The sequence below is a fragment of the Lissotriton helveticus genome, chromosome 7 (assembly GCF_964261635.1).
Source record: "Lissotriton helveticus chromosome 7, aLisHel1.1, whole genome shotgun sequence".
NCBI lineage: Eukaryota > Metazoa > Chordata > Amphibia > Caudata > Salamandridae > Lissotriton > Lissotriton helveticus.
Genome location: NC_136068.1, coordinates 736,139,923 through 736,154,315, shown reverse-complemented (window position 1 = coordinate 736,154,315; position 14,393 = coordinate 736,139,923). Strand labels below are relative to the sequence as shown.

General features: G+C 41.8%; 1 protein-coding gene across 4 annotated transcripts in view; it reads left to right on the top strand.

The window, feature by feature from the left end:
* ARHGAP26 (Rho GTPase activating protein 26) overlaps positions 1–14,393 on the top strand; it is a 2,444,655-nt gene that overhangs the window by 923,977 nt on the left and 1,506,285 nt on the right. For all 4 annotated transcript variants that reach the window (XR_013598661.1, XM_078653061.1, XM_078653060.1 and 1 more), the window contains exon 12: positions 5,707–5,743. Coding sequence is in view for 3 of the 4 variants with exons in the window: in XM_078653061.1 (XP_078509187.1) it covers positions 5,707–5,743 (37 nt within the window). In the remaining variant the exon portion in view is untranslated. The remainder of the gene's footprint in view (positions 1–5,706; positions 5,744–14,393) is intronic.

Sequence of the window (14,393 nt, the reverse complement as noted above, 5' to 3'; positions counted from 1 at the left end):
GTTAAATGGGGAATCTTGGTGCTTCTGGGACACACGAATTAGGAACATTTTAAGGAGGCTACGGACCTCTAAAACAAAGTAGTCTAAGGGCTTTTAAAGAGGTGAAATTGTGAACTTCTTGTGGAGGGGCAGTAGATTCCAAAACGTTTTAAGTCCAATCCCAACAAGCAACAACAGCGGTGGGGGAAAGCGGCAGGCAATGACAATGGGGAATGCAACAATAACAAGTGAGGAGGGGGTGGTGAGTGGATGTGCAAGCAAGGACAGGAAGGTGGGGTGGCGGACGTGAAAGCAACACAGAGAATTGGTGGGTGAGTTCGTAAGGAGCAACATGACATAATTTTTTATCCCCACATAATTTTTTATCCCCACATAAAATATTGTGTTCTTTAACTGCTCATATATGTATCGGATGTTCTTATACCTTGCTTATGGCTATTTATTTATGTATTTCCTTATTGCACCATGAACTCCAATAAAAAAAAATTGAAAAAAAAAAAAAGGAGCAACATGACAAAAAGAACCTCAATCACAGTGCAAACAGTGGAGGGATACGAAGAATTAATCTGTACGTGGTCTATGCACCAAAGAAGAAACAGGAAGTGAGACCTGACATGCGCTGTCTAATTAGGACGCAGCAAAAAAGAATGACTGTGAAACCGCTGAATGGTAAGCAGTGGGCGGGCTCCAATCCCTTTTTGTAAACAATAGTGTCTCGCGAGCTAGAGCACATGCACTAGCGCATGCTGCTCATGCAGGCTCAACCCTAAAAATGAGAAGCAAGGGTGTATTTGTTACGGAGCCTAACTAAGGAACTAGAAGCAGAGCAAACGCAGGTTCAAGGATTAGACTTTTCATATGCTTGCTTTGTCACTTAATGCGCAAGGGGGATTTCTGTTGGAATTGATTACCACTCTCTATGAGGAAACTGCATGAGATTTATATTTGTGATAAAAACATTTCCCAAGTGCCGAAAGGGCTGCCAGTGCAACCATAGTGCACCCAAACTGCCATGCCGCCGTTATGTTCACATATAATCAGTTACACAAACTGCCATAATGCTCTTATGTATTTTTCCTGATGAAAGGATACTCTAGCATATTCTTCCAGGAAACCTACACTCAAATCACCCTCCTCTAGCCAGTATCGTGCTCTCTCACATCAGTGTCCTTTCCTACAGCGATGGTACGCAACTGGTTTTCTTCATCACAGACAAGACACCCAGTACCTGGCCAAGTTCAGTGCCTGCATGACTGCAATCTCTCACTGGATGAAGACAAACTGTCTAAAGCTGAACACTGACAACACAGAAATCATGATCTTCCGGAAGAATATATCACTGTAGGACTCCACCTAGTGGCCAACAATGCCAAGAACTTCGGGATCATCAAAAGCAAACTCGAAATGATCGTCCAATTCAGTGCCATCATAACCTCATGTTTCCATACTCTGAATATGCGGAGAAAGGTTTTCAAATGGCTCCCACTCAGCACTCAGAAAACTATCACATTTGCCCTGATCACAAGCAAGCTGGACTGCAGTAATACTCAAGGATATAAGTGATTCCTTAAGTGAGCCAGAGACCCCTTCGGTTAAAGTATTTTGGAGAGTGAAAGGCGCATCAGGAGAGACAAAACTGTCTTTTTAGTAGTTTCACCTTGCCCAAAAAGCCCGATTTGAGATAAATACACAATTAAGACCAGGTGTCTCAAACGAGTATCTTGTGAGACAATGGAAGATTTCCAGCTTCCTATAAGTAGGTCTGCTGTGAGCAAACAACCTACTATATTAGAAGCTTTTTTTTGGATGGATTATTTTATGTAAACAAAAATTGAAAAGCGTAAAGAGAATGTATGTATTTTCAGAACTCATAAGCTTATGTTTTTAGAAAAATGGTTGAATTTCCAAAATATATTTAAAACGGATGTTTGACAAATCATGCAGCGTTGGGGAGATGTTACTTACAGTTTTACCTTGGTGCCAAGGGCATTGCTGCTTTGGCTGTTGTGTATTACACTCATAGAGGCATTATACAATAACAAAGCCTTTTTTTATTACTTTTGGCAACTATACGTGATGAGCTGAGTTGATCATGGCTGGTACTCTTGCTTGTGATGTTCACTAAATATTCTGATGTGGTCGTTTTTACAAAATGTATGATATTAGCTTGGGATGATTTTCAATGAATGTAAGTAGCTCACATTGAAGAAATGGTTGGAACCCCCTGATTTAGACTGCCATGATCTGCTTGGAAAGAAACGTGCACTAAGGCTGGTAGATTTTGAAACCTTAACAAACTTGAAAATGGAAAACCAGTCTTCTTTTTTTAAGTTCAAGAAAGAGCAGGGTGTCAATACAAAATACAAAATCAGGTCAAGAAGAAAACATTAACAATCAAGTGAAATAGTATGTCAAAAGCAATAAAAAGTAAGCAAAAGTAAAAACGGGTTTTGAAGCAAAACAAAGAGTATACAATGGTTGTAAAAACAAAACAATGCAATAGTAGTGAGATAAAATAGAGTAATGAAGAAATAAGGAACGTCTAGGGTGATTAAGGAGGTTTGGGGACCTCTTGTTGGGCAGGATGCAAATAAAAGGAGCGTTTAGCACAAACATCAAGGTAAAGCGTAATCGGGAGCCATAAGTCCATACGTTTTGTCGCCATGTGAATAGGGAAAACAAAAGCAGTATCCAATCTATGATTGTGACAAACGTTGTACCACCATGCTTTAAAGGGGATATTTGAAAAATCTTACCAGTTGGCTGTAATCTGCTGAAACGCAACAGCCAACAACAAATCAATAATTCGAACATTAAGTGAGACATCCTCCCAGACAACCATTCTTCTGATATAAGAAATATCTTATAGTTCTTGGTATCGAGGTGGACGTTAAAAGTGCAATCGGAAGGATTAAAATGGTACATCTCTGAGCGCAGTTGGTTGACCCCTGAGCCCCCATGAACATCTAAGAAAGGCTGATTTCACACTTCCACAGGCAATGACACAAGCAGTAATTGTTCACTAACTTCACACCTGTCATGGTTGAATGTGGATCTCTAGAAAGGTTCTTGCTAAGAGTTGCAAATGCTGATTCACAAAGAGCAGGCATAATTTGTTACCAACCACTCAGCTGACAATAATAGATGACTGAAGCAAGTAGCATGGACGTGTTTGGATGGTACACGTAAAGAATGCCTTTTCAGTGAAAAAGCTAATGGAGTCACTGAATAGATTTCAGATCTCTATGCAACTGACCGTTGAACTGAGGGGAACCCACCTTCACCCTGATTCTGGAACCACTTGCAAATGGATTTAGAGGATACAAAGAGACTGAAGGAATCACTGGGTATTTTATGCAGAAGATACCTTGTTCTCAGTGAGGCATCCAAAACTCTTAAAGATAACAAAAAGAAGAGACCCGTTTGGTTGTGGAGTGACTTGGCTCAATGCAGAGGGACTCCAGCTGAATAATTTGCCAAAGAAAATAGACAAACATTGTCCCTTTAAAACTGCGTGGACTCGTAACACCTGGGGTGTTGCTGCAGCTGAATATGGACCCACTTACCTGTTAAAAAAATTCCAGGTAACTTTATTAAAATGAAAAAAAGTGCTTGCTTAATGTGCAAGGGAATATAACCCAGATAAAACGGTCAGTGGTAATTGAACTATGCCTCCTACTTGAAAAAAATGCAATTTCCTATAAGTATTTGAGGGCGCTCCACGGTTTCAAGTCCTTCTGTGGGCCTGGAAGTGGCCCCTATTAATCTTGCTACTCTGACATGGAATAAGAGTCAGAGGACTTTTAGTACGAAACGCACAATGATATGTTAGTCCCTTCCACATTGCACAACAAGCTATATTTTGAGTGAAAGTGGACCTGCTGCTTGCCCATTACACTTATTACCGATGTGGCAGAATCTGATCAGGCTAATTGTGATAAGGCATGGTGGAAGAGTGGTCAGTAAAAGGAATGCTGAGATGGGGAGACTTATTTGAAAACAAACTACTGAACTCCTTTGAGAACCTGCTAAATGAAGACGGTTTGTGAAAGAACAGCATTTGGAGATCAATACAGTTTCGAGGTTGCCTATTTGGCTAAAAAATGGTTTTGGAGGAGATACCACTGGAGAGAAACAACTGAACTTTTGGGACACTGGAGGGGCTTGGATAATGGGCATAGGCAGTATTAAAATATACACTTTACTTAAGGAGCTCAACATTGGGGGTAAATATCTGGGAATCACTATGGAGGAAACCGAATGGGGTCAAGTGGTTACCATTTATACAACAGAAGTAAAAGAGGCACGGTTGAGACAAAAACTATACTTCATAATCATTAGGGCACATTGGCCTCCCGTTTAGAATTATCATTCAGGCAAAGCAGCCTAAAACAAATATTAGATGGGGTGTACCGAGTAGAGCACTTGCCTACACAAGTGATTTGGGTGCAGGGAGTTGGCACTGGTGTTGGACTGGATTAGCACTTCATGTTCTGTTGATCGCATAGATGGGACTCAATGCTGTAGTCCTGCCTAGGTAGTGGACTTAGGCAAGTGTAGTGGGGTTTAGAGTTATCCCAAACACTGGAAGTCACAAACGAGAGGTGCATAAAGAGATCCTGATCTTCTCACACATGAAAGCGGGATTGTGGAGTAGAAGGGAGTGCACCAACCATTCTGTAATGGAATGGGGGGGGGGGGGAATTCTCAAAAAGACGTACTCTTAGTAGAGACTGGTGAGTCTGAATCACCCGTAAAGTAGTATCCTCCAAGGATGTGGGTCTTAGAAGGGGACAGTAATCAAACAAGGGATTGGACGAAAGCGGGAAGAACCAGAAAGCTAGACTGGGCACCTTGTGTCGTGTAAGTCTTGCACTCAGATGTGATAGTTGAAGGGGTGTTATGGGTCGAGTGAGGTATAAAACAGCTGGTTAAAAAGTCTGGAAGAAGAGATCATAGGCAGGAAGCTTATCCAGTGGTGTTCCGGAGGGCAGATTGTGTAGGACACGCAAATGCTAAGAGACTGTCTCAAACATGTTAAACAATGAGACGTGTTTCTCCAGGTGTGGGGTTTGTCAGTGTGGTGCAGTTAGTATGCGCTCAAAGTACCGCAGATGGACAGCCTTTATAATGTAAGGCAGGAGGGTAGCCAGAGTAAAGCATGAACCGGTAAAGGGGGGGACCGCGCATTATTTTCAGCGCTCTAAAGCTGCTGTCATTAAAGGCTTTATAAAAATACGATTGTTAGGATTATTCCTAATCATTATATTAATAATAAAACAGATTACTGATGAGGGAAGTGCCCGGGGCGTGGCTAAACAAGGGATGAGTCGAGTTGAAAGAATGTTTCTGGTAGACCATGTTATTGAAATGTCTGTTAGTGCTGCTAGTTTTACAATTAAAGATCTAATGAATTTCAAGCCATCTCCAAACATTTCCCTACCTGGCTGGTGTTGAGCCTCCTCGGGGTGGGAGGGAGGGAGGGAGTATGTCCGGCTTGCTGGTCTTTGAAAGTTCGGTTGAGTCGTGCATCAGGCTGACTTATGACAGTGGTTTCCCCGACATACCAGTTGTTGTCTGGCCCCAGCCTGCCCAGAATTTTCCACATTTCCCTGTACAAGCCTAGCTTGATATACATTTTTTTTTGCAAGCAATGAAGCCAGGTGTTCATTTGTATGCACTGAAAATGTATTCTCTTTTTTTTAGGTCTACAATTCAAACAAGGACAACCAAAATGAAGGCTGTAAGTATATTTTCAGTCTTTTTTTTCAAGTGTCATATGCACACCTCCCTCCCTTCCCCTTCCTTTCTTGTGAATCTTAAAGTATGTGTGATGAATTTGTTGTCTGGTGAACTTGCCGTCCTGCATTGTCTTGCCCACTTGATTGGAAATTTCCTGTGCCGGAAGCAGGGCAAGAATACCACCCCCCACAAGTATGCCGTCAGTATAACATCTTAGACAAGATCTCAAAAAGAGCCCCTATTTCCGACCCATGCAACACTTTCCAGCTGTGCATTACCAATTGCTTGGACCCAGGTGCTGTTTTCTCTTTATCGGTAATATATATACAGACCACGGTTCTGCAGACGCCTCAACCTTCTTGAATAGCATCTGCTTTCACAGCCCCCATTACGTGAAGTAGCACTTTTTTCAGATTTTTCTAAGGCTGCCTGGCTAAAAGAAAAAAAGGCATTGTCCTCTTTTCCATGCATTCCATTAACGACACCTGCATCAGGTGTTGTTTTGTTCAGGATGGGTTTCAATTGATTTTGTGGACTAAACAGGAAGTTAAGTCAAAAGGGGTGGCAATATTTGCACGTCAGGGTCTAGCAAATTTACTCGTTCTATTTCTGATAAATATGGGAGATGTGCAATTACGCAATGTACTATTGACAGTAATATGTTTACATTATGTTTTATTTACGGACCTGTACTAGATGACCCTGAATTGTATAATTGGCTGGGTTTAGAATTGGTGGGCTGGCCTTCCCCGATAATACTCTGTGGTGACTTTAATATCAACCTGAGCTGTGCGATCTCCAACCATGCAGAAATAGGGTATCCAGGGCGTAAACCGAAAGTTTTTAGATATTAGTCAACTAAAAGAGCTGCATGGGTTGGTAGATTTGTGGGCACAAGTTGAAGGGAATGATCCAGGGTTTACCTATTTTTCGGCCTGCATAAGTCACACGCACGGTTAGATTATTTTTTTATCTCTCACTGGGCAGTAAAATCGTGAAGTTTCTCAGGGAAATGTCCGACCATATCCCTCTGGTATTGGAAGCTAATAATAAAAAGCAGAAACCTCTTTCGAGTTGGACTTTTAATAGGGCGTTTTTAAGCGACAATTCCTATATAGAACATATAGATAGGTGGATTACTAGGTTTCTTAGTGAAACAATGGGAAGTATGGGTTTTCAAAATGTTTGGGACACTCTGAAAGCTGGGATTAGGGGTGAGACTATACAGTTTGGTTGGGAAGCACAGAAAAAAGAGGAATAGGAATAAAGAACTGTATGATACATTGGCTAAAGCTGAGAAGCATTTGGTTAAGGCTTTATCGGAGGGAGGGGACGCTGAATTGGCTAAAACTGAGAACCTAATAGCCAAATCCGCTATAACAGAGATTTCATTTGCCAAATCTGCAGGTAGATATTTTGCCTGGCGGTCTAAGCTCTATGAGAGCAATGAAAGAGTGGGCCATATGCTAGCGGTCCGGATCAGAGAAAAAGAAGCACAAAATAGGATCACAGGTATTATAGACCCGGATATAGGCTTAGTAACTGACCCAGGGGAAATTCTCACCGTGTTTCACAAATGTTATCAGAAGTTGTATTCTGAGAATGCAACCAATAATTGTAGGACACAAGCGGAAACTCGAAGATATGTCGAAGAGGTCAAAATTGATCCATTATCTTCTGCAGATCGTGAAATTCTGGATGCTCCAATTAGTCTGGGAGAAATAACCCGGGCACTAGATTCATTATCCTCGGGCAAAGCAGTCGGCCCTGATCTTCTTCCTGGCTAATTTTTAAAGATTTTTCAGACGCAGCTGGCATCCATAATGTTGGATATGTTTCGTATTGTTCAGAGTGGCGATACACCCCCTGTGTCATGGCAGAATGCTAAGATAGTGGTATTTTTAAAAAAAGGGAAAGTCGCGACGGACCCAGGGTCATATCGGCCTATTACGTTATTAAATAGCAACATCAAGATTTATTCGAAGATTTTTGCAAACAAACTGGCCTCAGTTATAATAAAGATGGTATCTCCACAACAACATGGCTTCGTCCCTGGTCGTGAAACTATAAATCATATACGACGGGTCATAAGGCCTTAATTCTTTTAGATGCCGAAAAGGAATTAGATAGTGTCTCCTGGCCTTTTTTATGGGCTGCCTTGAGGCACTATGGGATTGGGGATGGGTTTTTAAAAGCAATTTAAAGTATGTATAAAGACCCAGTTGCCAAAATTGCTCTGATGGGGGCTCCGTCTGGGGAGATTAAAATAAAGCGTGGAACGAGACAAGGAGGTCTGTGCTCCCCCTCATTATTTGCTATTTATATTGATTCTCTAATCAGGAAGATGCAGGAGAGTCAAGCAATACAACCTATCTGTGCTAGAGGGGGAGATGTAAAGGTTCTGGGCTATGCAGACGACCTAGCTATTACAACAGCAGCTCCCCGCCAGGCGCTAGAAGAAATAACTACCTTGACATCACAATGTGACAAGATATCCGGCTATCATTTGAATGATAGCAAATCTCAAATTGTTGTTAATGATAAGGTCACATTAGTCGATCATCGGAAAGTCCCTAATGCCAGATACCTAGGTATAGAAATAAGTGCTAGACCCGAAGATATTGTGGATATTAACCTTAAGCCGTTAGTCCAGATAATGGACCTGGATTCTCGCAGAATGAATAATTTACACTTAACACTTGTTGGGAGAAATAACGTTTTAAAAATGATTTTCCTGCCCAAGATTTTATATTGTTTTCGAGCAATCCCGCTAGATATACATAAAGTTTGGTTTACAAAGCTTGACAAGCTTGTTTCATGGTTTCTGTGGGCTGGGCAACGCCCTAGAATGGCCCTTAGATATATGAGCTTATCGAGAGATAGAGGCGGTTGGTCCGTTCCTAATTTTCAAATCTACTACTGGGTAGTTATGCTGAAACTGATAAGGGAGTTGTTAAATGGGGTGAATCTGGGAAGTTCCGAGGTCTCAATCTATCATTTAATTTATGGGGTAGAAGCAAGAGGACTCCTTTTGCGCCACATAGATTTTGCTTATTACAAGAGGGTTACATTTAATGTATTAGCTGCCTATAGGGTCTGGACCACGATCAGGAAAAAGTTTGGGATTGGGCGGATTCACTTATATTCTCCTATTTAATAATTCCCTACTCCCGGCAATATTTCAAGATGTCTACTTTAGGAATTGGGTCAATAATGGTATTCAGTGTATAGGAGACCTTATCCTGAACACGGATGCTCCCTTTGAGGCTATCATAGAAAAATTTGGGATTGAAAATAAATATTTTTTTTAATATTTGCAGATTCAGGATTTTTTTACCAAAAGACTCAATAATCGAGATCGAATTCCTTTATTAGATCTAATCATCGGGCCCAATCCACAACAGCTACTCTTTATAAATGAATTAATGAGAAGATGGGGGATGATCTGGCCAAGCATTTTGAGAGATGGCAAACCAGTTTACAGGCTGGGCAAGGTGAATGTGAAGACTCACTTTTGTTTAGTCAAACCACATGTATTTCTGCCAATCTCTAGGTACAATGTTTTAAGACCTGGTGTAATTTATATATTACTCCGGCGCGTATTCACCGATTGGGGGGGGGGACTTCCGGGATACACTGCCCCCGGTGCGGGTTGTTGGCTGCAGATAATACCCATATGTTTGCCACCTGTCCTGGTTTGGCTCAATTAGTGGTCAAAATGGAACAACCCCTGGAATCCATATTGGGCTATGTTGTATCATTGACCCCACAGGTCATTATGCTAGGGATCTCCAATCAAGAAATGGAAGAAGCAGATCGGATAATGGTATACATTGCAATGGCAGTGTTTTGGTTGTGCCTGGCCACGGTTTGGCTAGACTAAAATCCTCCCTCGATACATGTTTGGTTTAGTAAACTATTATTTATATACAACTGGGAGATATCTGTGTTTAGAAGAGGGGTGAGTCGTGCAAGAGCGAAAGGCAAAAAGATATGGGGCTCTTTAACTAAATGGTTGAACGAAGAGTAATTGTTAATACAAGTGGATATACCCCTAGTTTGTTAGTGTCAGTTGCTGTTTTAGAAGTTTTTGGTTCACTCTGGGATCCACCGGGGGTGGGTGGGTCATAATTCTGGGAAAAATGCTGGCTTCAGATATGGGCTTGTTTTTTCCTTTTCTTGTTGATGTGACTACTCGTTATGTTGATTTGTTTGTTCTGTATCTGATGTCCAATAAAACATTTGTTTTTTTTAAAAGGTGTTGCTTTGTTCTGATGGTTGTCTGTAATAAGGCCTGGGTTTGATGTCTTGGCATATTCCACCAGGTGAATTCTTACCCGTCCTGTGATGTAACTTAGTTGATGTGTATGAAGTGAGCAGCAGTGAAGCAAATGATTGACTACATCATTCAATGTCTTATGTAAGTGAACAGCATTGTGGGTGGTCTCTGATTCGACAGGACATATTGGAATCCGTTTGAGGGCCGCCACCTTGGTTCCAGGGCACCCAACGGTCCCTTTGAAAAAAGAAATTAAGCAGGCAAACCCATTTGCGAGTAACTCCTGATGTGAAAACACAGTAGTTCAAGGGACCGGGTCATGTGATAGATGACGTCTTTTTTGTCTTATGAAAAGGTTTTGAATGTGTCAGTGGGTGGTGCTCATGCCTTACCAGCCTGAACAGACTCCACGGACTTTGCGGTGGTTCAGCCTTTTAGATCCATGTAAAACATAAAGATATCTAGGTCTTTGCTCAAATCCGTTCTTTTTGCAGTTTGAGGCAGTCCCCTCCAGGCACCCCCTGCCAAGTCATCAGCACTGGTGGTGATTCCAGGGGTCAGTGCATCTGCACTGAGGAATGAGAAAGTTAATGCCATCCCCATTATGCTTATATGTAGACTGTAACAAGGTTTTTAAGGAAACAACAAACAAACCGGAGCATGAACTAGCCTTGGATGACCTTTGCATGGTCATAACAATTAGTAAGTCATCTTTATTTGTATTACTTAATTAAAACCATTACAAAAGAAATGGAAACAAAAAAAGAAAAGAACTTTATATATAGTAAATCTCTGTTTCATATATATTGATACGAGTTCAGCATCAATTTAGCAGCGAGTAACTTGACACATGCATAATCAGTAATGCAAAGCCCTATTTATTCATTAAAACACTTATATCTCTAAAGTGACTGAGTACATAGACCGTGTTCGAATTAATCAGTTCTGTAGATTGGATAGAATTCATGTTGTACTTTCATCTGTTATAGATTACTATCCCTCGTTTAAAACGATAGCCGAAATTTAAAGATATCCAATACAATACACGTTTTTAGTTGAATAGCCATTAAAACGTTAGCCGAAATTCAAAGATATCAAATACAATACACGTTTTTAGTTGAATAGCCATTACTTGTAGTTAAAACTTGATAGGTGGATTACAAATTCTAAAAATACATAACATTCAAACAAGTGGTGTGAAATTAATAGCAAAAGTATGATCTCTTCATTAATTAAGTTAATTAATATCCACTAACAACCTAAGCATTATTCGTCACTGTCCTCTTTCTCTGCTTTCAGGGATTTATCATTCAGTTGCTTAGCTGCCTGACACATATATTTCAGGTAGCGAGCTGACAGTTGTGGAAATTTCCCAGATTGGCAGATGGCAATTTAGTCTTTATATGTTCTCAGATTTAATTGCAGGAATACCGGCTGCAGCCAATACCTTCTAAGAGTCATTAGAGGAGCGCAAATGCAGATTATATGTGGATGCCGCCGAGCTCATTGCCAGCGCCCGTTTTCGGCCGATTTTGTTACAGGCCCCTGTAACAAATATGGCCCCAAGGGGCCAAAAGCGGCCCCCGCCACCCTTGCAGCGCACCGGGGGATTGCCCAGTGCTTGCTATGGCACACCCAAACTATACTGTTTCAGTGGAATCCCGCCACACCATAGGCATAGTAAACGTAGCTTCATTGGCATTTTCCAGGGAAGATCTAAAAACCCTGAGGCTCTAGTTTCATTAAATAGAAGGAGGAGGGGTCCCCATCGTACCATGGCTGAGACAACTTCACTATCCATTGATCTAGGAATTATTCTTGTTTGCTTTGACAAAACTCTCAACATGAGTTTTGGCAACATATTACTGGCCCAGATTTCTTCTGCTGCTAAAATGTTTACCGCAGATGTGAGATAGATGTCACTTCGGTGATCGCTTAAAATTGGCTGCTAAATCAGATGTACCAATTTGGGCATTCCTTGCCTTTGCACAATAGACTAAAGTGAGATTTTAATATTAAACTTTGTCTAGGCAGGTTAAGTTCAAGGCACAGGCACATACTGATGGTGTACAGATGGGGAACGAGAGTGATGAGCTATAACCTCGGTTCTGAGCCCAATCTAGCCATACCTCTAGTTGATCTTTGAAAATGAAAGCCCCATACATTAAAGTCGGCATTACTTTAGAGTTTGTCATTTGGCATAATGCCAATACCTGAGGCCCATTCATTGTACGTGTGTTGACAAAACGTCACTGTTGGGGCTAGATCAGCTTGCTCAGGGAGACTAGATTATCTTTATGGCCACCACGACCATTCTAGTGTACACCTTGGTATTTGATGATTCCAGGTTTTTTGTCACTCAGGTTCCATGGCCATTTCCTGATATTGTTCCTGTAGATTTAGGATCTTCCTTTTTCCACTGTTGATTTCAGTGTTATTCAATTGACAGTAGTCATTCAGTGTGTTCAAGGAGCGTTTAACTCGACTTGAGTTTGGTCAAAAAGAACAGTGTCATCAGCAAACTGCAGAAAATGGAACTTGGCCCTGGCTAGTTCTGGTGGAAACACCCTCATGGTTGCTAAATGATTCTTGATACCTGCAAGATAAACATTGAAAAGAAGGGGAGCCAAGATGCACCCTTGTTTAACTTGCCGGAGTTTAGAATATTATCTGATGTCACCCAAATATTTGTAATCCGCACTCCTTACCAGGTGTTGGAATAGAGGCTAATAATGGTGTTTAGTAAGGTGGCTGGAACCACCCACTTATGGAGTTTATCCTACAGTTTTTCCCTGTTCACGCACTCAAAAGCTGTTGTGAATTCAATAAATGGAGTGAACTGTGTCTGACAGGCATGCCAATGCTATTAAGTTGTCTTCTATCCTGCAACCTTTGTGGAAGCCTGTCTAGGTGAGAGGGGGATTGTCTTTTTTTCCCGATGCCCATTTTTCCACCTTTTGAAGTAGGATCTTGGTGAATGCCTTGCCATATACGTCCTGTAGTGCAATCATTCTATAGTTGAAGGGGTTATCACAAGATCCCTTATGTATGGGCACCAGAACTGAGCCCCTCCAGCTCTTTGGAATATTATGCATCCTGCATTGAATGAATAACTAATACATCATCCCTGCCGATTATATTTTTGCTGCTTTGAAGATGCTGGCTGGAAGCCCTTTAGGTCCTGGTACACATGCCAACCCCATAGATCTGATGCGCTTATATAATTCTTCATGAGTTGGTTAGACAAAAAGGAGCAAAGCAGGGTTATGAGGAACTCTCCTGATTGATACTTCTACCTGCAGATTCTTTACCTTAGAATATTCCCCAGGTACCAGACTGGGGAATATTTTCATAGGAGCACTCGAGTGGGCTGCTAGGTCGTGTAGGTCTGCCTCGACTCCATACCGCCAGTGTCATCTGGCATCTACACGGGGGGCAGGTGGATGAGAGCAAAAATATATTGAAAACTCGTGAACGCAAATAATATATTGCAAAAAAACACTAGCCTTACACGAACACAACGTCCTTCAGCCCGGACCTCTTCTTTCGCAGAAACTGAAACCGGCAACTCCCTTGGCCAATCCTGGTGCTGCTCTCACCAGCATGAGAGCAGCGCTAGGATTGGCCTCATTTTGTGCTCCACAGTGCTGTGGAAGCTTTGGCTTGCTCTAACCCAGCTATTTTAAAACAGCCATGTTAGAGAAGTTTAAAGTGCGCATGTGTGGCTGGCTGTTGCAAGACGGACGGCCCAAAAAACATGAGCACTTTAAGCCATGCACAGCTAGCCCACCGTCCTCCCTGCTGCTGTCACTCAGCAGTGGCCCCGCCCCCGTCCTGATGCTCTGTTTAGGACGGGGCTTGAAAAATCAAATGGTAATAAATTATCCTTTTATTTTTAATCTATGGGGGTTTGGGGATTTGGGGGGGTTTAAGTGGGGTGACGCTCCTCCATTTCCAACTGAGCAGCTACCCCTGCATGCCGCCCCCCAGAAGTGATGGAGCAGGGCCACATATAAGTGCCAACTTTTTACTCTAACATCAGTTCCTTACTCTCTCTGCCTTTCAACTGGGATCCAGAGTTCCAATCTTGAATTTGTCATGTTTTACAACAATTTCCTAACTTCATACAATGTGCTAGGGATTTATGTCCCCACCCAGAATGACAGTATTCTAGACATGCCGCAACTGCAGGAAGCAGATCTCTGCGACGGATCTGCACAAGCTGTGTTTTTAGTGCTTGGGCACAGCACATGACTCTAAAGAGTATGAGTGCACCATCATGCATCCAATGGCTATTCGAGACGAGAAGGTGAAGCTGTACATCACTGAGCATAAAAAGAAGCAACAGCCTTTGCACAGGTGGCGCCCAAAG